This window comes from Eubalaena glacialis, chromosome 14 (genome assembly GCF_028564815.1).
Source record: "Eubalaena glacialis isolate mEubGla1 chromosome 14, mEubGla1.1.hap2.+ XY, whole genome shotgun sequence".
Lineage (NCBI taxonomy): Eukaryota > Metazoa > Chordata > Mammalia > Artiodactyla > Balaenidae > Eubalaena > Eubalaena glacialis.
In genome coordinates, this window is record NC_083729.1 from 27,443,821 (window position 1) to 27,469,779 (window position 25,959).

Below are 25,959 nucleotides of genomic sequence, written 5' to 3' on the forward strand. Positions count from 1 at the left end.
GCTTGGACCACCTGCTTTTGAAATAAATTCCATTTTAAGGGTAAGGAAGACAAATAGACACTGCTTGAGATACATTGATTTTAGAATTAGAATTCCAGAGCTGAAAGAATTTTGCTAATTCCCTTATTTTGAGCTCTGGAGAAGTTAAGTGACTTCCCTAAGGTCACATGGGTCACTAGCAGCAGAGCCATGACTCATATTCAGTCTCCTTACTCCCAGTCCAGTGCTCCTTCCACCACAGTCGCTCCAAGTCTTACAGCAGCCTGAGGTCTCTAAGTCAAAGGTTGTGGGAAGTACCCTCTCCTGTCCTTGGCTGGCACGCTGACCCAGAGCCTCTTCGTGCCTCGTGTTGTCTCCTGCTTCTTAAGTAAGCATTAGCAAGCAACGCCCTGACTTGCCCGCCTCATGGGACTCATGCTTGACTTTATCTTTTAAAGCAGTTTCTGCAGCTATGCTAATAACGTGCCATAGCCAGAGATTCGGATGCTTCTTAAACCTTATCCTTTCTTGTCCTAGATCAGCGGCTTTTGTTCTGATCACACACAAAACTCCCAGGAGCTATGGCTTCCTCTCTTTCCCTGAAGTGACACACTCTTCACATTCTTCTTTTCCTACTTCCTAGCTATGAGATCTTGCCAAATGACTTCACCTCTCTGTAGCTTAGTCTCCTCATCTGTAAAAATGAGAAAATTATTATTACCTATCTCATAAGGATATTGTGAGCATTAAATGAATTGCTACATGGGACTTCCCAGGTGGTGCAGTGGTTAAGAATCCGCCTGCCAATGCAGGGGACGCGGGTCTGAGCCCTGGTCCGGGAAGATCCCACATGCTGCGGAGCAACTAAGCCTGTGCACCACAACTACTGACCCTGCACTCTGGAGCACGCGAGCCACAACTACTGAGCCCACGTGCCACAACTACTGAAGCCCGCGCGCCTAGAGCCTGTGCTCTGCAACAAGAGAAGCTGCCGCAATGAGAAGCCCGCGCACCGCAACAAAGAGTAGTCCCCGCTCGCCACAACTAGAGAAAGCCCGCGCGCAGCAACGAGGACCCAACGCAGCCAAAAACAAATAATTTAGTTAATAAATTAATTAATTTAAAAAATGAATTGCTACACATAGCTTAAAACTGTGCCTTTCACATAGCAAGAGTTCATTAAATGTTAGCTATCATTGTTATTTTTGTTATTACTATTACCAAGGGCTCTGTGAGGAAACGATTTCTCATCGCTACAAAGTTTCCCAGATGTGGGACCTTGCAAATTATTTAACTTCCTGCATCATCACACTCATCTTTTATAAAAGGGAAGCAAACTGGATTATCGTTAAGATCCTTATAGCTCTGACAGATGTGATTGGCCTACCCACCCACTTCCCTTTTCTGTACTGACACCTCCCCATCCCTTTTCCAGTCATCCTAGGCACCTGAGGCCTTGCTTCCAGTTAGTTGTCTTAATAATCCTTCCTGTCTCCAAGGCAAAGTGTTGCCCTGTCCCAAGAGACATTTGCATCTTAATAATGTTTTCTGAAGGACCAAATAACTTTTAAGGCTCAAAGGAATCACTCTCCACTGGTGGAATTTCCTTGTCAGAAAGAGAGTAAGGAGCAACTTTCCCAATGCCTTGAATCCCTTCACATCAGCAGCTACTCTCCTAGGGCCACGATGCCCACACTCAGGACATTGTTCCCCAATAACACATTGTGAACAACGCTCCTATCAATGCCAGTAGCCCACCAGCCCTGTTTCTTTCAAAATTATTTTATCAAGTAGATATCAGCCACTTAGCCTAACCACTCAAAGCGTAGAAATGGCGCTTCTCCAACTTGAGCTAAGCCCGTTTAATTCATCAGCACTGTATGTTCCTGATGCCCCTGGTTCCCATATGCAAGTGCTGCAGGAGGCCTGGGAAAGAATGTGGGAAGTCCCCTTCTTCACGGAGATTACAGTGTGGCAGAGGTTTGTGAAGACACCACCACCAGGATGATGCCCCTGAACCGCCTGGGCAAACACTCCCTTGTTGAACTGTAGGCCCTCACATCTCTCCTGAGACTCTCGTCACTTCCTACATCCTACCCCTTACTTGATTGGCAGAATCTGAGCCTTTTCTGCATCTCGCACAACCCCAGCACAGGCCAAACACGCAGCAAATGCAGAGAATAAATACATGAACAAATGCAAAATCTTTTCCTCTTCTGTATTCTTTCAAGGTAGAAATGCTTCTCAGAAAAGAATCAAGCAAAATCCAAATGCTTTAGTGGGATGCATTGCTTGGGTCGCTTAATTTCCCGTAGGGGGCGCCAAGAGCAGCTAGTGTGATTTTAAAAAAAGCAGAGGGAGCCAGGGGCTATCAAAGGCAGAGTGACAGAGTCTCCCTGTGAGTTTTGCTGAGAGTGCATTATGCCAGAGTCCAATAAATGCACCAACTTCAGTTTCCCATCCCAGCTGCCGTTTGGCTCCCAGAAAGAAAAGGGAAGCAAAACTCCTGTTATTGCCCCAGCTGGGGTGGGCTGGGAGAGGGTTCTTCTATCTGACAGGAAGGGTGTCAGGAGCAGCTACATCCTGTTTGTGCTCTACCAGGCATCATGCTTCCCAGGACTTCCTTCGCTGTGGCCTTGTTTTCTTTCCAGATTTCTCTCCAGATTCCCTGACATTCCTTTGTCTTTTGTTACAGCTCTGGGGCATAATCAAGCAAGGATACAAATGCAAAGGTAAATGTTACTTTGTTAAAATTTTTATTTTATTTTATTTGTTTAATTAATTTTTTTTGGAGTAGAGTTGCTTTACAATGTTGTGTTAGTTTCTGCTGTACAGCAATGTGAATCAGTTATACGTATATATATATCCCCTCTTTTTTAGATTCCCTTCCCATTTAGGTCACCACAGAGCACTGAGTAGAGTTCCCTGTGCTATACAGTGGGTTCTCATTAGTTATCTATTTTATACATAGTAGTGTATATATGTCAATCCCAATCTCCCATTGTTAAAATTTTTAAATGTGACTTTTGGGGCACGAATCATATTTGTCTGAGGGAAACTTTAAAGCTCTTGGCATCATGGAGAAATTGGGGCTTTGGGGCTACCGGCAACTGAAGAGTTAATGGTCCAGTAAAGGACTCCCTGAAGTTTTGGAGATCCCAGGCTGGAATTTTATCGCTTGTTACAAAGAGCAAGGAAACCACACTTATTATCCCACACACATCTAACCCCCATCTCTAAGATGTCTTGCCCATCATCAGCACACATTTAAGGTGGGAATTCTGAGGAGGGCAAGCCTAATGGAAATACTGTATATAAGAACTTTGTCCTTCAAGGGAAAAAAAAACCCATGCTCATTTCTGTTAAACATATGCATTTCTTTCTACTCTCACATAGCTATTCCTTCCTCTACTAAATCACAGATGATGATGAGAAGAGAGGAGATACATTTGCCCCTTTCAATGAATTTGTTCATATACTTCCCCCATTTAATTGAAATTTATAGCAATTGAATAAATATATATTTGATAAATGCAATAGGAATGTTTGGCTACTTGTAGATATATGATTATTACACATTATTGGTGTTCAGAAAACTGCTGGATATTTTATGCAGACTGTTTATACTGGTTCTTTTAAGAATCTGATAATGCTCTTGAAAAATATAATAAAGCCACAAAATGAAATATCTTAATCACAGAATGCCTTCAGATTAATAATGTTCCCTTGTGATGCCTTTTTTCTCTAGCTGTCTTTCAGTATTTGGCCCTCATTTTACATGAACAGGGAACTTCCTTGAACCTCTATGGGAGCCACCTTTTAGTGCTCAAAAAAAAAACAAACAAACAAAACCTTCCCTTTTGTTCTCTGAATCAGTTGACTTAGTCTAACTTGAATTTTTACTTTCAAGCAGCAGAGATACTGGCTTCTGCCCCTTATCCCCTAGACACACACAGACACATACAAACACACACACACACAATTTTGTGAAGATGAAAATCAATTAAACCCTAGGATCTCTGTTCAGATGGTGTTTTCTCTTAAAGACACATAGAGTGAAAAGTCTAATTAAAATAGACCAGACATGTCATTGCAATTTGATCTTTCCCTGATGTTATTACAAAACTATTTGAAACAAGACCATTTAGGGGAAAATGGGTATTGGAAATAATGAGAAAATTCCTCTTTGATGGTGAGAGAAATATACCCTATAAAATGATCATATCTGTTCAGTGATTCTAAGAGCAATGTAGGACCCTCATCGTATGAAGTAATTGTGTTGCTATCTTCCAAAGTGGCCAAAATTTTGTACCCCAAGTAGCAATTAATATTTACTTTCTTAACTAAAGCATCTAATGGGAAGGCCACAGAATCTGCTGCATGCCATTTCCAAGCCATAGTCAAATCTGAGACATGTTTATTGAGCATATGCTCACCTTGTCTTCTGTTTCTATGCCAAGAAAGGAAGCAAAAGATATAATCGCTTGCTCTGGAAAAGGTTTTGGGAAATGAAGAAGAATAGAAAATGTAGACAAATACTGAATGGAGGGACACCTTGCTGTAAATATTTAGAGGCAACTGTAGGTCCTGGGAGAGACTAGATGCTGAGGCTTCTCACCCTCATTCTGGCTCAGGGAGCCTCTTTGTGGGGAATCCATCTTGGTCTGGAGAAGAACCCCAGTCCCATGTAATTTGCATTTAGTTTTGGGCAAAGGCAACTCCCCATTCAGGCTGCCCCTGCTTGTTGGTCCCCAGCACTTCAGTGAACTGTGTAGAAGAAGCAGCTGAACAAATATAAGAGAGAACTTTAGGAACCCCAGGAAGGGAAGAGAGTCCCACTGGCCCTTTTACTAGCCCTAGACACACGCTGTGGACCTGAGATTAAACACAGAAACAAGGGTGGGGGAGGGGAGGCATGAGAGCCCAAACGCCAACCTGGAAGCCTGGTCAGCACCTGACATGCGGTTCACACTAATCACCTGTGATACTCTGGGTTGTTTCAGACTGTGGAGCCAACTGTCATAAACAGTGCAAAGACCTCCTGGTTCTGGCCTGCCGGAGATTTGCCCGGGCACCCTCCTTGGGCAGCAGTCATGGGTCACTGCCTGGAAGTCCCTCGTTGCCTCCAGGTAATGTCCTCGACTTTCTTTCCTACTGCGATTTCTCTCTGCTCACCTTCCATGCCTGCACTTTGGTTGGGTTCTGGATCTAAAGCTAGCCAGAGCCATTATATACATAAAGGTCTTCAGGGTAAGCAGCAGTGGCTAAAGACCCTTGAACCCTACACGCTCCTTTCGGCTTTCGGGTCTCAATAACATGCAGTTCACCTGAGGCCAATTTCATTCCGCCTCTGCTCTGTTCCTCTAGGTCCTTGCCGGTCGGACTCCTGTTGTTTGCACCCACTTTGACGGTTTGCTGTGAAGCAGTCGGATGTATGATGAATCACAATAATCACAGTCATCTTTCCCCTTCCAGTGCAGGATGAAGTGTTCGAGTTCCCTGGCGTCGCAGCTGGACACCGAGACCTGGACAGCAGAGCCATCACGCTGGTCACAGGCTCCTCGCGCAAGATCTCCGTGCGGCTGCAGCGGGCCACCACCAGCCAGGCCACCCAGACCGAGCCTGTGTGGTCAGAGGCTGGCTGGGGGGACTCAGGGTCCCACACCTTCCCCAAAATGAAGTCCAAGTTCCACGACAAAGCCGCAAAGGACAAAGGCTTTGCCAAGTGGGAAAATGAGAAGCCCAGGGTGCAGGCTGGTGTGGATGTTGTTGACCGAGGCACTGCTTTCGAACCAGACCAGGATGAAGCTGACATGGTTGAGACCAGACAGGACGGTGAGGTCAGTGCTGGTCAAACCACAAATAAAATCAGAAGAGGGAGGCTGAAAGCGGCTGAGATGAGCGTTACAGTGAGTCCACAAGGCAGCCTGGTAGTTTTGAAAGCAGAATGGTTGGGAATCAAGACATATCACTTTTAGTCTTGTCTTTGGCTAGTTATGTGACTCTGGACAAATGGTCTCTTCTCCTTGGACATCAGTTTTATGATGTATAAAACTGAACCGAATGAGTTCTAAAACTCAGTGAAGATTTCCGTGTCTGTATACTGACGTGATGTCCAGGGACCCTTGACTGTTGCTTGTATCCAATATAACAGTATGCTATACCCATCAGCTTAGTTTTCCAAGCTAGAATCAGGATCCAAACTCAGAGGAGGCAGTGGAAGCAAAAGACATGTAGATAGAGAAGGAGAGCTGGAAACTCTTGCCCCTACTTTAAAAAAAAAAAAAAAAAAGGCTTTTGACAGCATCATGGAGGAGAGGGTGGTGAATATCAGAGACATGGGGACCTCAGGGTTCTATACGTCAGGCTTTGCCTCCACACAAAAAGTATGTTCAAATCATCCAAAGCTAATTGGGAAACATATGGAATTTGTTAGAACAAGCTGAAAATATAAATTGATTCAAGATGGACTTAGATAAATTTATTAGTCAACAGTCCATAGTGTATTAAGAAAAAAGATTTGGGGAAATTGGTGTCACATTCCTAACCTAAAAGTAATGTCATGGAGGGCAGCCATTGCCTCCCTACTGAATCATTTTCATAAACAGAGTATTAGGTTAGGTAGAGATCCTACTGGATCAAGCCAGTGCTCTTTTCTCTTATGACTGGCCCTCCACATTCCGCCTGTCCTCAGGAGATCTAAGCACACAATCTCCATAGTTTCCTATGATGAGAAAATCGCCAATGACCTTTAACCAAAATTCCTCTAGCTCCTTCCTCATCAAAGACAATTAGTAAGGATGCCGCACATGATCTTCAGTAGTATGAAGTTTATTGTAAGTTCCTGCTGAGCCATTGTTTCCTTTCTTTTAACACCAACTTTTAAAACAGCTTTATTGAGATATAATTTATGTACTATAAAATTTACCCATTTAGAGTGTATAATTCAATGGTTTTTAGTATATTCACTGAGTTGCACAACCACCACTACAATCTAATTTCAGAACATTTACATCATGTGCTGGGTGGACTACATGATCTTTTAATTCCCTCTAAATCTTGAGTATACAAGGCACTGATCATTTGAGATGTTCCCTTGAAATTATCTGATAAACTGCTTTTTAGGAGTAGTCTTATTTTTTTAAATGAGATCCAGCCATACAACAGGTTCTGATTCATATTGCAGGAAGGCTGACTTCAGGCTGAGGACACTGAAGGCAATTGTGTTGGCATTTGGAAGGAGCAAGATGAGACACTCTGAAGAACACTCCAAAACTCAGGAAGTTATCTGAAAAGATATCTGGACATTTACTGCCTTGTGATTCTGTGGGATCTCCCTGATTGAACTATGGGACAGAGGATTTACCCTATGAACTATTTATTTCCTCCTGCCCTGCTTCTAGTGAGGTGCCACAAAGACTGTGTTATGTAGTTGGTAGTTTTCTCTCCTATCTTTCTCTAGAGCCATTTATATACGGGTGAAATGGAAGCTTTTGTGCATGTACTTGATATTCATTCTCTAAACTCAGACTTTGCTTTTTCTGTGAGAATGTTATTTCAGTATTTTTATAAACTTTTGAGGGGGGAGTTTAATGAGGTGTCGATGTAGGGGTCTTTTTGTGTGCTTTTTGGACGGGACCAGGACTTATTATTTTGAGGGACAAGGAAGCTCTTCCAGACTTGGAAGGCAGTGGTTCTTCTAACGATGATCTGCTGCAAGGAGAAGCTGTTTACATTGTTCTTACCGTACAGTTGCTATTATAATGTGTAACAAGTCACACTTCTGTAATCATGTAAGTCTTGCCAATTCTGCATCACTAGGTAGCTATGACACAGCCATGAAAACTATCCTAATATTTATCATTGCCATGGGGGAAAATTAACTAAATACATGTCCCATCTCACTAGGTTTAGCCATCTTTCATAAGACTGCTATTAAGAAGTATGAATAACAATTAAAAAAATCAATTCAAGTTTTTGGGAATAAAATTCAGGAGAAAAACAAACCATCCCTCAAACCCCTTACTGAAATGCAATTTTTAAAATTCAACCAGCAATTTTTAAAACCTCAAAATAGTTTTAAGAATTTTGTTTGTTATAAAAGAAAACTTTTTGGTTGTGAAAGAGAGCTCTCATGCTCTTCCTAAGAAATTGCCATCATGATTAAGAAGAGTCATAGAAAGCAAATCGTCACAAATCACCTTTGATTAACATTTCATTTAAACTTTTAAAGTATCAATATTTTGAATATCTTCCTTTGACCCAACATTACTAGACTTGGGTCTGTTTCTTACATGATGAGAGGAGAAAGAACTTGGTTGAAGATGTTCAAAAATAGAGATGGGTTTGAGCCTATGGGTGAGGAGAATGACCTGCTACCAAGTCCCCAGTCAGAAACTGGACCCACAGAGGTGCACTGGTCTGCATTTGGGAGTTTAAGTGTATATAATCCACGTAAGACTGAATTTGTTTCTTTTGGGGCAGTCGCTTCAATAAAAAAATGCCTTTCTTCTCATTTTCCATTAGGTAAATGAAGACAGTTCTGTTCAGCAAACACTTGTTGAGTACCTGCTCTGGGCAGGTCCTGTGTTAGATGCACAAAGAGGAACAACTCTTCGTCTCTGCCCTTGGGAGCTGAGAGCCCATGGGCATTTAAGGCAAGATGACTCCTTAAAATAGAGTTTCAAATTCACTAGAACTGACTTAATCATGCCAAACAGATTCAGAGATCAATTTGCAGAGATATTGCAAGTTAAATGAAGTTATTAGGTGAGGGAGTTGTGATTAAGCTCGAAAATATAAGAACTCACCATTTGCGAGCACCTCAGAAAGCAAATAGCCATCCCCAGTGTTGGTTCCATGTATATATACTCTCTATTCCTATTCATAAATGCAATGAAATACATGTTAACAAAATTAAAAAGAGAAAATGGCAATTTAAGTACAAGAAACCCTTCTTGTGTGTGTGTTTTTTGTTGTTTTTGTTAATGAATGTTAAGACTATTCTTTTTCTTCTCAAAGCAGTTATTTCACTTGCCACTTAGTTTGGGTTATTTTTGATTTTTCACATATAAGAAGAGTTTTATAGGATCAGCCTTCCTGTTACAAAGATACTAAATGAACCTCGAGTAAAAACAAACCAAAAAATAATAATAAAACTAACATATTATGTGTATATATGTATGTAAACTATTTTTGTATATGTGTGTATATATGTGTTTATATGTATACACAGGCACACAAACACACACACATACACACACACACATACTACTATTATTTGCTGAAGAGGAATTTGAGTCCATAATAAAGCTGCTTTATAATTTTGATTATATCATTTACTCATAACCAATGGTGACTCTGATGTTTCCAATATGTCAATTTCCCATAATCAATAAAATAAGTAAATTAGGCAAACCCATGGTGGAGCAAAAAGAACTATGATGGTTGGTTCCTCCAGACCTTCCTTTTGTAGGTTTGATGATCACTGTCAAAGCAAAAACAAAACCAACCTCTTAACAGTGAATATTGGGAGTTGCCTGGTGCTCTAGTGGTTAGGATTCTGGACTTTCACTACCATGGCCCGGGTTCAATCCATGGTCGGGGAACTGAGATCCCGCAAGCTGAACGGCACAGCCAAAAAAAAAAAGTTAATATTATTAGATACCAAGAAAGGAAATGTTAAATACTGCAACTGAGTCTTCATTGAAGGATGTGCAAATTGTATTGATGCTTTTTGAGATCTGCCTAAACCAGAGAGTGATCCTAACCAGTATTTGAACACTTTATGTTGAGTGGCTATTTCCTGAAGCAATAATGTCCCCAGATTTCCATGGTAAAACAGCCTCTCCAAAAGACAGAGAGGTTTGCTGCTTAACAATGAAGGCAGGACTCCTACAGAAGGAAGTGCCAAACTGTTATTGATGGCAAGAAGCTTAAGCATTCCTAAGATAGACACCCTGATTTTTGAATGAGGAGGTAAATTCAGTCAAATGAGATTCCCACAGCACACCTTTGGCATGCAATCCACAGCCAGATTTAAATCCCATCTCTGCCAGTTGTAGTCATGAGATCCTGGGCAAGTCATGTACATCTATTTGAGCCTCAATTTTCACATTTGAGACGGAGAGATTTTACCACCTTCTTCAACTACCTTATAGAGTTGTTGTAAGGATCAAGTCTAATAGTACATGTAGAAGTACTTTGTAAAGACCTTATAAATTAATATTATTTTACAGTTAAACATGGTTCTTCTCTAAAATTGTCTTCTGACTACATGTTTACATGGCTGTGTTCTTTGGAGGCTCTAAATCCAACATTTAACTAAATTTTGTGACAAAGAACAATTAAAAAAAGAAATATTCACAGGGGTTTTTCTTACGCCTGGCACTGTGTGTGTATAGGGTCAGTTCTGTTCTGTTTTCTAACATTAGCTATTCTCACTCTGTTTGAAAATAGGTAGACAAGATTAAGAAACCAAATGGGTAAAATGTAAATAAGCTTAGAGAAAAATAGGTCAAAGTATAAATGTGCTTAAGAGGCTGACTCTTGGAAGAATTTATTTTACTACAGGGAGACAAGAGGAAAATTAACTTTTCAAATAAAAAGGATTCCATTTATTTGACAACTAGAATGTATTTTATAGCTATTGAAGGTGGTAATGATAGGAAACTACTTGGAATTTAAGGCTCATTCAGGAAATATCTTCCTCCATGCTTCATCCAAAACTTGCTTGCTGAAGTTTAGAGAGTACTCAGACCTCAAACAACAATATTTATTCTCTTTTTAAAATGTTAATGGCAAGCACTTTGGAATTCACATCTATTCAGAATCTAAGTGACTTGCAGTTTATACATAATAGCATAAGGAAAGCATCACATGGGGCATTCTATAAGACAGTTGACCTGAATGCTTCAAAAATAAAATGTCTTAAAAAAAAAAAAAGGAAAAAGGATGAAAGGAGCAGTTATGGATCAAACAAAACACAACAACAGAATGCAGTGTTGTAAACCTTGATTGGATTCTGAACCAAAAAATAAATAAAGCAGACATTTCTGGAGGGCAACTGTGGAAATTTAAATGTGAACTACATATTAAATGACATATGGAATGAATGTTAATTCACTCCAGTATGATAATGATTTTATGTTTATGTAGGAGAATGTCTTTATTTTGAAGAGATACCTGGTGAAGTAGTTAGGGATGAAGTATCAATGTCTGCAATTTACTTCAGTAAAAAAAAAAAAAAAAAAAAGAAAGTTTTTATGTAGAGTGATAAAGCAAATGTGGCAAGATGTTAACGATTGTTAAATTTAGGTAGAGGGTATGTAATAGGGAAGAACCTCTGTATTCTATTACAAGTTAATCACTAAAGGGATGTTCCCTATAAGCTTAAATTATACATCATGGCCCATCTCTGGGAAACCTGCCTCCCAGGTAATGAGCGTTAAGCTAAAATACCTTTGTTTAGCTCACAGGAAACATCCTGACCAGGCCCACCTGTGAATGACTGCAGGCAGGAAGAAATTAACACATCCCCTCCGCAGGCTGACGGGAACCAGGAAATGTTTGACTTTACTCCCTCCCCTTTTAGTATAAAAGAAGCCTGAATTCTAACTCAGGCAAGATGGTTCTTTGGGACACAAGTCTACCATCTTCTCGGTGTGCTGGCTTTCTGAATAAAGTCGCAATTCCTTGCCCCAGCAACTCTCTTGATTTACTGGCCTGTCCTGCAGTGATCAGTATGAGCTTGGACTTGGTAACAAATTTTGGTGCAGTCAGCCAGGAGCCTTGCTGCTCGTGGCTAGCCAGCTCTGGTTGGGGAATTTTCAGTTAAGGCCCTAGCAGCTGCAGGGGTGACTTGCCCTGAAGATCTTCCTTTCAGATTTCACCAAAGTGGCACTGGTTGCCCCAACGCTTGGCAGTTGGAGCAAGGAATCAGCACTTGGGAGCCAATGGGCTCCAGACAGCAGGGAAGTCACTCCGGTATGTACAGTTGGGACTTTCTTTCCTCCCTGGGACTTTTTCTCTGGAATAAGCCAATTTACTTTGTATTTGAGTGGGGTACCCTGTTGATGAGAGGGAAGAGTTGTTGGACTTTTACCCAATTTGTGAACTGGTTCATTTGTTTCTTTGGATGCTAGCATTTGTGTGTATAGTTTGTGTTTTGCTTGTCTTGAATTTCTGTCTTTAAAAATGGGGAATGTTTCAACTATCCCTAAAGAAAACCCTGTGTGGCACATTTTGGATAAGTGATCTGATTGTAGCTATGAACCCATGGGTGAGAGGAAGATGATATTTTTTTGTAAAAATGTGTGGCCATAGTACCTGTCAGGAGTTTAGGCAGGGTTATCTTGGGGCCCTATGCACCATGTACTGCTACTCTTGCTGTGTTAATTACACAATTTATGGTCTCCTGTGTCGTTGGTATATGTAAAACCCCAAGACCAAACTTGAGGGTTTATTTAGGATTTTCTGTTTGTCCTTTGGATTTTTCATTTTGTTTGGTACTGTTTCTCCATTTACAGCCAAATCAATTCTGTGATATTTAAAACTTTTACTGATGTCAAATGGAGGAAAGAATCAGGGAAAAAAACCCAAAAAACCCTGTCTGTTCTTGTCCAAGAGTGGGACATTCCCAGGGAGAAGAGAAAGTTTCCACTTGACTCCTAAAATCACCAAAAGCTACAAATAGAAGTGTCTTTTCCATAAATACTAGTAAAAAGGGTTTAGCCATCCAGACAGGTGATCTTGATTTCTCCCATCTGCCAGAAACCCAATTTGAATCCAATCTCTTTTGTAACTGATGGGTTTTACATTGTTGTACCTGATTCATGGCTGAAATTTTGGAATGGGAACTATGAGATTCCTGTGTTTGTATGTGTGTTATAGATGCATGGCACTGTCAAAATTAATTTGTAAAAGAGCTCTACTTAATTAGCTTAAAGGAAATTAAGCACTTATATAAATACTCAAATATAAAAGACTGGCCAGAATGAATTTTGGGTTTATGTGATCTAGGAAATATTCAGTATTGAATTAATATCTGGTATTAAAGTTAGCTTAAGCTTGCTTGTTTGATTAATACAGACATGTCTTTAGAGTCATCAATTTAGGTGTAATACATTTATTGTACCTAGGTTTAATAGAAATCAAATAAGACCTTATTATTCCTGTTACAAAGTTTGTCAGCAAGAAAGATAACAATATGACAAAGCTTTTAAGTAAATAGAGGTAAATGAGGTAAGAGTTTTAGATAAACTCTATAGGAATAATTATGTTTTGGGAATGTCTAACTAAAATAGTCTCTCCAGATTTTCATAACTTGAAACTAAACTAAGTTAAATGAAGAGAATTCATTGACTGGGTCATTTCAAATAGGATAAAATATTAGAACATTAATTGCTGGGCAGTCTAAGTTTACCTACCTTTGCCTTCTTAGGAGAGGAAGACTAAAGCATACGTTTGTCAATCAGGAAATGCTAGTATGACAAACAGATATGGATATTCATTGTATTATTTTTAAGGCTTTTCTGAAGGTTTGTAGTTTTAAAAAGTTGTGGAAAAAAAATAATTACTGCTTCTCTTACTGGAATTCATCAAAACAGCAACAATGAGAATAAAAACAAACAAACAAAAAAGCCAAGCTCCATTTGCAGAGAAACTAGAAGAGATCTGAAATACTAGGCCCAACAGAGGAAAGATAAAATCATCAGAGATTGATCAGAGAGGCTTGCAGGAGAACATGGAGAGAAGTTGCTGTAGTGGAGAGGGATTCAGCAGCTGCAATATAAACAAACAAACAAACAGCAGGCAGCGACAAATACCCCTCTCAGCACAGAGGGGCACAGTCTGAAGTGCAAATCCTCAATCCATTGTTTAAAACCAAAGGAGTGGATACCAGCAGGTGGTGGTAGCTTCCTGGATCTGGTCTGGTTCTGAGAAGCAGTAGGGAAGGAACACACAGATGGAATATTTGCAAGAAGTGATCTGTCTCTAAGATAGCAAACTGCTAGAGAGTCCTTGTGATGGAAAAAAAAAAAAAAAAAAAATCCCACAGTTGCCAATCCCTGCCAATTAGCCTTTGGTAAGCGAAGTTACATGTAAAACCTAGGATCATAAGACAAATATCACCTGGTCTGGATATTATCCTGGCTTCTTCCCTACAGGAACTTCCTACAAATTTTGGATAAGAACTCAAAATTAAAATGGTTAAGACAAAACAAAAACCCAGAACATACTAGAGGGAAAAAAAGGATAGTTAAATGTGAGACCTCTCACCAGAAAAAACAAACAAACAACACTGTTACAAAGCTAAGAACTAAAGCCACTTAATGAATTCCTGATCCCAGAAACCATGATAATAATAAACACTATTTTTTTAATATCTTTATTGGAGTATAATTGCTTTACAATGGTGTGTTAGTTTCTGCTGTACAACAAAGTGAATCAGCTATATGTATACATATATCCCCATATCCCCACCCTCTTAAGCCTCCCTCCCACCCTCCCTATCCCACCCCTCTAGGTAGTCACAAAGCTATGATCTCCCTGTGCTATGCAACAGCTTCCCACTAGCCATCCATTTTACATTTGGTAGTGTATATATGTCAGTGAATGCTTATTGTTTTAAGCTACTAAGTTTTAGGGTGTTTTGTTACACAAAATATCCTACTTGGTGATTAAACCATAACGTTTGGATTATCTTCTCTACTGCACAGAAATAATTTGCACCTCTATCAGATAAAAATCATTTGCATCTAACAAATTTTCTTCAAGTTAGCATTGGGCCCTAATCCATAATAAATAGTATATCAAACAAAGTTACATTCTCCTAGAAGAGTTTTTCAACCTCTGCACTACTGACATTTGGGTGTGTATAATTTTTTGTTGGAGAGGGGTGGGGGCTGTCCTGTGCATTGTAGGGTATGCCACTAGATGCCAGTAGTACTCCGTCTCCCCCCTGAAGTTGTGACAATCAAAAATGCCTCCAGATATTTCCAAATGTCCTCTTTGGGACAAAATTGCTCTTGTCTGAGAACCACTGCCCATGCATCAGAATCATGTGGAGGTCTTGCTCAAGCACAGATTGCAGGACCCCATCCACAGAGTTTCTGTCAGGAGGGGGGCCTGAGAACTTTCATTTCCAATGAGTTCCCAGGCAGTGCTGAGTGCTGATGCTGTTAGTTGAGTATTGCATTTGAGAATGCAGTAAGCTTCTGCATTCTGAATGCAGTAAGCAGCTCTTAAGCTGCTCTTTAGACACTGCTCTAGAATGACATCCAAAGGACAGTGCAGCCATCTTTTGCCTTATTTCCAGGTTTTGGATGACTTTTCTTAGTAATTCTTTCTAAAGAAATGTAAGGTGAATGCAATTCTACATAGTTATAAAGGTAAACACTGGAACAAAACTCTAAATCTTTCTAAATATCAGAATAAATACAAAAACCAAAACAAAGAGATTCTCTATGACTTTTAAAAGTTATAAAAGTAGAAAACAGAACCTAAAATAAGACAGAACTAAGTTCAGACATATCTGTCATATAAATATAAATGGGCTAAACTCAACTATTTTTAAAAAAGATTCTCAGACTGATAACAAAGAAAAATCCAATTCTATGATGTGTACATGAGACTTCTTATGAGTGATTCAGATGGTTGAAAAAAAAAATAGGCAAAGATATAATGGGCAAATGCAAACAGAAAACACTAGTCATAAATATAATATCACACAAATTAAATTCAAGGCAAAAGGCACAAAAAGAGACAAAGGCAGGCTGATTTTTAATGCTAAAGGATACAATTCACAATGAAAATTTAATAATTGAGTATTTTTGCTCCAAATTACAGAGCATCAACATTTATAGAACAGGAACTAAAGGCAATTCAAGGAGAAATACACAGAAATATATTAATGGCATAAGATATTTATTTTCACCTTACTCAGCACATGATATACGAAGCACCAAGTACACGAAAAATAAGTTGCTAGACCTATGCCATCTAGTACAGTAGCCACTGACCACATGTGGTTATTGAGCACTTGAAATGTGGTAAGTCCAAATTGTGGTGTGCTATATGTATAAAACGTGTCAGATTTCAAAGTGCACAACAAAGAAGGTAAAATGTCATTAAGAAATTTTGTACATTGATTACATGTTGCAATGATAACATTTTGATATAATGAGTTAAAATTATTTTTAATAATATATTTTATTTACCATTTTTTTCACTTTCTTAACATAGCTACCATAAAATTTTAAATTGCGTATGTGACTTGTGTTATATCTCACTTGGATAGTGCTGCTCCAGAAGAACTAAAAAATCAACAAGGTAAATCTAAATAATTGAAACAGCTAATACGTATATGGTGGTTATTTCATTCTAGACACTGTTCTAAATGCTTTGCATATATTAATCCATTTAATCCTTACAACAACCCTTAGAGTCAGATGTTATCATTATAGCCATTTTACAATGAGGAAACTAAGGCATAGAGAAGTTAAGTAATTTGCCTAAGATTCCGGTAATGAATCTGGGATTTTGATCCTGTTAGTCTGGCTTCAGAGTCTGTACTCTAAACCATGATGTTAAAAATTGATATATATACAGGGAGGAGCTTCAAGATGGCGGAAGAGTAAGATGCGGAGATCACCTTCCTCCCCACAAACACATCAGAAATACATCTACATGTGGAACAACACCTACAGAACACCTACTGAACGCTGGCAGAAGACCTCAGACCTCCCAAAAGGCAACAAACTCCCCACGTACCTGGGTAGGGCAAAAGAAAAAAGAAAAAACAGAGACAAAAGAATAGGGATGGGATCTGCATCAGTGGGAAGGAGCTGTGAAGGGGGAAAGGTTTCCACACACTAGGAAGGCCCTTCGCGGGCGGAGACTGTGGGTGGCGGAGGGGGGGAGCTTCGGAGCCATGGAGGAGAGCGCAGCCACAGGGGTGCGGAGGGAAAAGCAGAGAGATTCCCGCACGGAGGATCGGTGCCGATCAGCACTCACCAGCCTGAGAGGCTTGTCTGCTCACCCGCCGGGCCGGGCGGGGGCTGGGAGCTGAGGCTCGGTCTTCGGTTGGATCACAGGGAGAGGACTGGGGTTGGCTGCGTGATCACAGCCTGAAGGGGTTAGTGCGCCACAGCTAGACAGGAGGGAGTCCGGGAAAAAGTCTGGAGCTGCCTAAGAGGCAAGAGACTTTTTCCTGCCTCTTTGTTTCCTGGTGCGCGAGGAGAGGGGATTAAGAGTGCTGCTTAAAGGAGCTCCAGAGACTGGTGCGAGCCGCGGCTATCAGCGCGGACCCCAGAGATGGGCATGGGACGCTAAGGCTGCTGCAGCCACCAAGAAGCCTATGTGCAAGCACAGGTCACTCTCCTCACCTCCCCTCCCGGGAGCCTGTGCAGCCCGCCACTGCCAGGGTCCCGTGATCCAGGGACAACTTCCCCGGGAGAACACACAGCGTGCCTCAGGCTGTTGCAACGTCACGCCGGCCTCTGCTGCCCCAGGCTTGCCCCACGTCCATACCCCTCCCTCTCCGCCCGCCCCCCCCCCCCCCCCCCCCGCCGCCTGAATGAGCCAGAGCCGCCAAATCAGCTGCTCCTTTAACCCCGTCCTGTCTGAGCGAAGAACAGACACCCTCAGGCAACCTACACACAGAGGTGGGTCCAAATCCAAAGCTGAACCCTGGGAGCTGTGCGAAAAAAGAAGAGAAACGGAAATTTCTCCCAGCAGCCTCAGGAGCAGCTGATTAAATCTCCACAATCAACTTGATGTACCCTGCATCTGTGGAATACCTGAATAGACAACAAATCATCCCAAATTGAGGGGGTGGACTTTGGGAGCAACGATATATATATATTTTTCCCTTTTTCGCTTTTTGTGAGTGTGTATGTGTATGCTTATGTGTGTGATTTTGTCTGTATAGCTTTGCTTTTACCATTTGTCCTAGGGTTCTGTCTGCCAGTTTTTTTCTTTTTACTTTAAAAACTTTTTTTCTTAATAATTATTTTTTATTTTAATAACTTTATTTTATTTTATTTTACTTTATGTTATTTTATCTTCTTCTTTCTTTCTTTTTTTTCTCCCTTTTATTCTGAGCGATGTGGATGACAGGCTCTTGGTGCTCCAGCCAGACGTCAGGGCTGTGCCTCTGAGGTGGGAGAGCCAAGTTCAGGACACTGGTCCACAAGATACCTCCCAGCTCCACGTAATATCAAACAGTGAAAATCTCCCAAAGATGTCCATCTCAATGCCAAGACCCAGCTCCACTCAACGACCAGCAAGCTACAGTGCTGGACACCCTATGACAAACAACTAGCAAGACAGGAACACAACCCCATCCATTAGCAGAGAGGGTGCCTAAAATCATAATAAGGCCACAGACACCCCAAAACACACCACCAGACATGGACCTGCCCACCAGAAAGACAAGATCCAGCCTCATCCACCAGAACACAGGCACTAGTCCCCTCCACCAGGAAGCCTACACAACCCACTGAACCAACCTTAGGCACTGGGGGCAGCCACCAAAAACAATGGGAACTATGAACCTGCAGCCTGGGAAAAGGAGATCCCCAAAACAGTAAGTTAAGCAAACTGAGAAGACAGAGAAACACACAGCAGATGAAGGAGCAAGGCAAAAACCCACCAGACCTAACAAATGAAGAGGAAATAGGCAGTCTACCTGAAAAAGAATTCAGAATAATAATGATAGTAAAGATTGTCCAAAATCTTGGAAATAGAATGGAGAAAGTACAAGAAACGTTTAACAAGGACCAAGAAGAACTAAAGAGCAAAAAAACAGTGATGAACAACACAATAAATGAAATTAAAAATTCTCTAGAAGGGATCAATAGCAGAATAACTGAGGCAGAAGAATGGATAAGTGACCTGGAAGATAAAATAGTGGAAATAACTACTGCAGAGAAGAATAAAGAAAAAAGAACGAAAAGAATTGAGGACAGTCTCAGAAACCTCTGGGACAACATTAAGCTCACCGACATTCGAATTATAGGGCTCCCAGAAGAAGAAGAGAAAAAGAAAGGGACTGAGAAAATATTTGAAGAGATTACAGTTGAAAACTTCCCTGATATGGGAAAGGAAATAGTTAATCAAGTCCAGGAAGCACAGAGAGTCCCATACAGGATAAATCCAAGGAGAAACATGCCAAGACACATATTAATCAAACTATCAAAAATTAAATACAAAGAAAAAATATTAAAAGCAGCAAGGGAAAAACAACAAATAACACACAAGGGAATCCCCATAAGGTTAACAGCTGATCTTTCAGCAGAAACTCTGCAAGCCAGAAGGGAGTGACAGGACATATTTAAAGTGATGAAAGAGAAAAACCTACAACCAAGATTACTCTACCCAGCAAGGATCTCATTCAGATTTGACAGAGAAATTAAAACCTTTACAGACAAGGAAAAGCTAAGAGAAATCAGCAGCACCAAACCAGCTCTACAACAAATGCTAAAGGAACTTCTCTAGGCAGGAAACACAAGAGAAGGAAAAGACTTACAATAACAAATCCAAAACAATTAAGAAAATGGTAATAGGAACATACATATCAATAATTACCTTAAATGTAAATGGATTAAATGCTCCAACCAAAAGACATAGACTGGCTGAATGGATACAAAAACAAGACCCGTATATATGCTGTCTACAAGAGACCCACTTCAGACCTAGAGACACATACAGACTGAAAGTGAGGGGATGGAAAAAGATATTCCATGCAAATGGAAATCAAAAGAAAGCTGGAGTAGCAATTCCCATATCAGACAAAATAGACTTTAAAACAAAGACTATTAGAAGAGACAAAGAAGGACACTCCATAATGATCAAGGGGTCAATCCAAGAAGAAGATACGACAATTGTAAATATTTATGCACCCAACATAGGAGCACCTAAATACATAAGGCAAATACTAACAGCCATAAAAGGAGAAATCGACAGTAACACAATCATAGTAGGGGACTTTAACACCCCACTTTCACCAATGGACAGATCCTCCAAAATGAAAATAAATAAGGAAACACAAGCTTTAAATGATACATTAAACAAGATGGACTTAATTGATATTTATAGGACATTCCATCCAAAAACAACAGAATACACATTCTTCTCAAGTGTTCATGGAACATTCTCCAGGATAGATCATATCTTGGGTCACAAATCAAGCCTTGGTAAATTTAAGAAAATTGAAATCGTATCAAGTATCTTTTCCGACCACAATGCTATGACACTAGATATCAATTACAGGAAAAAATCTGTAAAAAATACAAACACATGGAAGCTAAACAATACACTACTTAACAACCAAGAGATCACTGAAGAAATCAAAGAGGAAATAAAAAAATACCTAGAAACAAATGACAATGAAAACACGACGACCCAAAACCTATGGGATGCAGCCAAAGCAGTTCTAAAAGGAAAGTTTACAGCAGTACAATCCTACCTTAAGAAACAAGAAACATCTCAAATAAACAACCTAACCTTACACCTAAAGTAATTAGAGAAAGAAGAACAAAAAAACCCCAAAGTTAGCAGAAGTAAAGAAATCATAAAGATCAGATCAGAAATACATGAAAAAGAAATGAAGGAAACTGTAGCAAAGATCAATAAAACTAAAAACTGGTACTTTGAGAAGATAAACAAAATTGATACACCATTAGCCAGACTCATCAAGAAAAAAAGGGAGAAGACTGAAATCAATAGAATTAGAAATGAAAAAGGAGAAGTAACAACTGACACTGCAGAAATACAAAGGATCATGAGAGATTACTACAAGCAACTCTATGCCAATAAAATGGACAACCTGGAAGAAATGGACAAAGTCTTAGAAATGCACAACCTTCCGAGACTGAACCAGGAAGAAATAGAAAGTATGAACAGACCAATCACAAGTACTGAATTTGAAACTGTGATTAAAAATCTTCCAACAAACAAAAGCCCGGACCAGATGGCTTCACAGGCGAATTCTATCAAACATTTAGAGAAGAGCTAACACCTATCCTTCTCAAACTCTTCCAAAATATAGCAGAGGGAGGAACACTCCCAAACTCATTCTACGAGGCCACCATCACCCTGATACCAAAACCAGACAGATAACACAAAGAAAGAAAACTACAGGCCAATATCACTGATGAACATAGATGCAAACATCCTCAACAAAATACTAGCAATCAGAATCCAACAGCACATTAAAAGGATCATACACCACGATCAAGTGGGATTTATCCCAGGGATGCAAGGATTCTTCAATATATGCAAATCAATCAATGTGATACACCATATTAACAAACTGAAGAATAAAAACCATATGATCATCTCAATAGATGCAGAAAAAACTTTTGACAAAATTCAACACCCATTTATGATAAAAACTCTCCAGAAAGTGGGCATAGAGGGAACCTACCTCAACATAATAAAGGCCATATATGACAAACCCACAGCAAACATCATTCTCAATGGTGAAAAACTGAAAGCATTTCCTCTAAGATCAGGAACGAGACAAGGATGTCCACTCTCACCACTATTATTCAACATAGTTCTGGAAGTCCTAGCCACGGCAATCAGAGAAGAAAAAGAAATAAAAGGAATACAAATTGGAAAAGAAGAAGTAAAACTGTCACTGTTTGCAGATGACATGATACTATACATAGAGAATCCTAAAACTGCCACCAGAAAACTGCTAGAGCTAATTAATGAATATGGTAAAGTTGCAGGATACAAAATTAATGCACAGAAATCTCTTGCATTCCTATACACTAATGATGAAAAATCTGAAAGAGAAATTATGGAAACACTCCCATTTACCATTGCAACAAAAAGAATAAAATACCTAGGAATAAACCTACCTAGGGAGACAAAAGACCTGTATGCAGAAAACTATAAGACACTGATGAAAGAAATTAAAGATGATACCAACAGATGGAGAGATATACCATGTTCTTGGATTGGAAGAATCAACACTGTGAAAATGACTCTACTACCCAAAGCAATCTACAGATTCAATGCAATCCCTATCAAATTACCAATGGCATTTTTTACGGAGCTAGAACAAATCATCTTAAAATTTGTATGGAGACACAGAAGACCCCGAATAGCCAAAGCAGTCTTGAGGGAAAAAAACGGAGCTGGAGGAATCAGACTCCCTGACTTCAGACTATACTACAAAGCTACGGTAATCAAGACAATATGGTACTGGCACAAAAACAGAAACATAGATCAATGGAACAAGATAGAAACCCCAGAGATAAACCCACGCACCTATGGTCAACTAATCTATGACAAAGGAGGCAAAGATATACAATGGAGAAAAGACAGCCTCTTCAATAAGTGGTGCTGGGAAAACTGGACAGCTACATGTAAAAGAATGAAATTAGAATACTCCCTAACACCATACACCAAAATAAACTCAAAATGGATTAGAGACCTAAATGTAAGACTGGACACTATAAAACTCTTAGAGGAAAACATAGGAAGAACACTCTTTGACATAAATCACAGCAAGATCTTTTTTGATCCACCTCCTAGAGTAATGGAAATAAAAACAAAAATAAACAAATGGGACCTAATGAAACTTCAAAGCTTTTGCACAGCAAAGGAAACCATAAACAAGACGAAAAGACAACCCTCAGAATGGGAGAAACTATTTGCAAACGAATCAACGGACAAAGGATTAATCTCCAAAATATATAAACAGCTCATTCAGCTCAATATTAAAGAAACAAACACCCCAATCCAAAAATGGGCAGAAGACCTAAATAGACATTTCTCCAAAGAAGACATACAGACGACCACGAAGCACATGAAAAGATGCTCAACATCACTAATTATTAGAGAAATGCAAATCAAAACTACAATGAGTTATCACCTCACACCAGTTAGAATGGGCATCATCAGAAAATCTACAAACAACAAATGCTGGAGAGGGTGTGGAGAAAAGGGAACCCTCTTGCACTGTTGGTGGGAATGTAAATTGATACAGCCACTATGGAGAACAATACGGAGGTTCCTTAAAAAACTAAAAATAGAATTACCATATGACCCAGCAATCCCACTACTGGGCATATACCCAGAGAAAACCGTAATTCAAAAAGACACATGCACCCGAATGTTCATTGCAGCACTATTTACAATAGCCAGGTCATGGAAGCAACCTAAATGCCCATCAACAGACGAATGGATAAAGAAGTTGTGGTACATATATACAATGGAATATTACTCAGCCATAAAAAGGAACGAAATTGAGTCATTTGTTGAGACGTGGATGGATCTAGAGACTGTCATACAGAGTGAAGTAAGTCAGAAAGAGAAAAACAAATATCGTATATTAACACATGTATGTGGAACCTAGAAAAATGGTACAGATGAGCCGGTTTGCAGGGCAGAAGTTGAGACACAGATGTAGAGAACAGACATATGGACACCAAGGGGGGAAAACTGCGGTGGGGTGGGGATGGTGGTGTGCTGAATTGGGCGATTGGGATTGACATGTATACACTGATGTGTATAAAATTGATGACTAATAAGAACCTACAGTATAAACAAACAAACAAACAAAACAACTAATACTAAACTTTCATTGGGTTATTTGTATGGAAATATGTTAATATAAATGTTTCAGACATTACATGAAATTTCTAAAAATCTTATATGTTCTGGTATAATGTTATAAGTCATAATCTTAGTTATTACTTTAAAAGGTATATCTCAGAAATAACTAATTTTCTTGTCAACTGCATTATTATGAACTTTCATCAAATCTTTAACCGTGGTCATTTTTAAGTCTTTTGTCATTTACAGACAATTCTGGGTGTACTCTGATGCTTTTGTAAATATGTTCCTATAAAAGGGTTTCATCTTCAGGAAATTCATGGAAAAGACTCTGACAAGTACAGGTTTCTGGTACCTGACTGTACTGCTGAACTGAATGAATAAGCATTTTCAGAACTCTAATGAAAAACTGATGAGCTCATAAAAGTGCTAACAAAAGATCAAGATGAAAAAAAAAAATTAATTACATGGGACTGAGTGAACTGATGAGGATGAGTATAATTTTTGTGACTTTCTGTTTGAATTTAAAAAAAAAAAAAATCCCACAAGGACTCAGAGGCAAAGAATATACAAATCAATTTTCACTGCAAAGTAAAGGAGCTGTTACAGTGGAGGATTACTGGACTGAATGTCAATATTATGACATAGTATGAGCGTGTTTCATGTTTGGTAATTGCAATCATTGTTGCTTTTGTTGTGGTCATCCATGTACAATGCTTGGTGTCAGTCTATTTATCTCTTGTAAAAATAAAATACAGTGTGTGTGTGTGTGTAAAAAAAAAAGAAAGAAAGAAAGAAAATCACAACATTAAAAAAAAAAAAAAAGAAATGATCATGAAAACACTATACATACTTCCTGCAGGTTCCACATAAGCACTACTTAGAGGAAAAGTTAAAGTGTTAAATATATGAGTACATTAATAGACAAGAAAGGATAAAAATAAACCAGTACTTTGCTCAAATCTAGACCCAAAAAAGGAAAAAACGAAAACCTAGTTAAAATGGCTAATATCTAGGAAAATACAATCTGCAAAAACTGACTTAAGAATAAAAAAGTGGAGTCGTTGAAAAGCTGCTGTTCAAGGTTATCATCAGACTCAAATAGTTCTACTAGAAAATTTTATCAAACTTTTAAAGTATAGATTAATTCAGTGTAACTTACATTGTTCTAGAACATAACAAAGAGTTCTAAAAACTTTAAAATAAACATAATATTGACACCAAAACCCAATAAGAATTGCCCCAAATAAGAAAACTGGAATAATCTCATTTATGAATATCAAGGCAAACCTGAAATATTTTAAGCACAGTGCAAAATATGAAGGTTCATACCAGGAATTTAAGAATGGTTCAGTATTCACTTATCTATGAATATGTGATTATGTTAATAAAATCTAAAGAGGAAAATTATATGACCATCTTAGTAAATGCTAAATAAACATTTGACAAAATTCGACACACATTTTGATTTTAAAACTTTTGAGTATAAAAATAGATTAAAAAAATAGATGAAAACTTCTAAATGTGATTAAAATTTATCTATCTCAACCACAAACCAGCAAGATACTTAGAAAACACTGTAAGAATTGTTACTAAAGACTCATCTAAGCTAAGAAGGCCTATCATTATTATCTAACATTCATTGCCTTTGAGAGGTGTTAGGTAATACAGAAGATAAAAAAGAAAACAGGAGTATAAATATTTTAAAGTAGGCAAAATAATTACTTTGAAGTGACCATACTGAGCAACTCAAGAGAATCAACTGAAAACTTACTAAAAACAAAAAGAAAAACCAATAAGATAGTTGGGCATTAAAGTAATAGAAATAACTGTCATAAATACAGACAGTAATCAGAAGATAAAATAAAAGACCTCATATACAAGTGACAAAAATAGTTAAGATATCAAGGAATAAACTTAATAAGAAACAAGCAAGCTAAACTTTAAAATGCTCCCAAGAAACACAAAAGAAGATTGAAATGAATGGAAAGGTACCAAGTTCTTGGAGAGGAAGAAAACATCGTGAAGATCTCAGTTTTCTTTCAAGTGAACCTTTGAACTTCTTACTGCGAACCCCAAAAAACACAAAGAGAACTTTTTTTGCATTAGCAAGTTGATTTAAAGTTCATAGGAAGAAAAACAAACATGAATAGCTAGGAAATATCTGAAAAAGAGCAATGAGTGAATACTAATTAGCCCTGTCAGATATTAAAACATAAAGTAAAACAGTTTATTACAAGGTATGAATCGATAGAAATAGAATAACAAGTCCAGAAATATCAATAGAAGAAGTAATATGGTAATTAAGTATGCGATATAGTGGCCATCTCGTATCATTTCAGAAAAAAATATTACTCAATAAAATAATTTGAGACAACTGGGTAGCAACCTTAACATAAACTTGGA

The 25,959-nt window shown here is 38.9% G+C and overlaps 1 protein-coding gene across 7 annotated transcripts in view; it reads left to right on the plus strand.

Annotated features, from left to right (window-relative positions):
- The window catches only part of RASGRP3 (RAS guanyl releasing protein 3), a 103,260-nt gene extending 94,330 nt beyond the window's left edge, over nt 1–8,930 (plus strand). For all 7 annotated transcript variants that reach the window (XM_061168832.1, XM_061168831.1, XM_061168836.1 and 4 more), the window contains 4 exons: nt 2,675–2,711; nt 4,983–5,108; nt 5,455–5,819; nt 7,166–8,930. In XM_061168832.1, the coding sequence (XP_061024815.1) occupies nt 2,675–2,711; nt 4,983–5,108; nt 5,455–5,819; nt 7,166–7,174 (537 nt within the window). In that variant the 3' untranslated portion in view covers nt 7,175–8,930. The remainder of the gene's footprint in view (nt 1–2,674; nt 2,712–4,982; nt 5,109–5,454; nt 5,820–7,165) is intronic.
- The last annotated feature ends 17,029 nt before the right edge of the window (nt 8,931–25,959 follow it).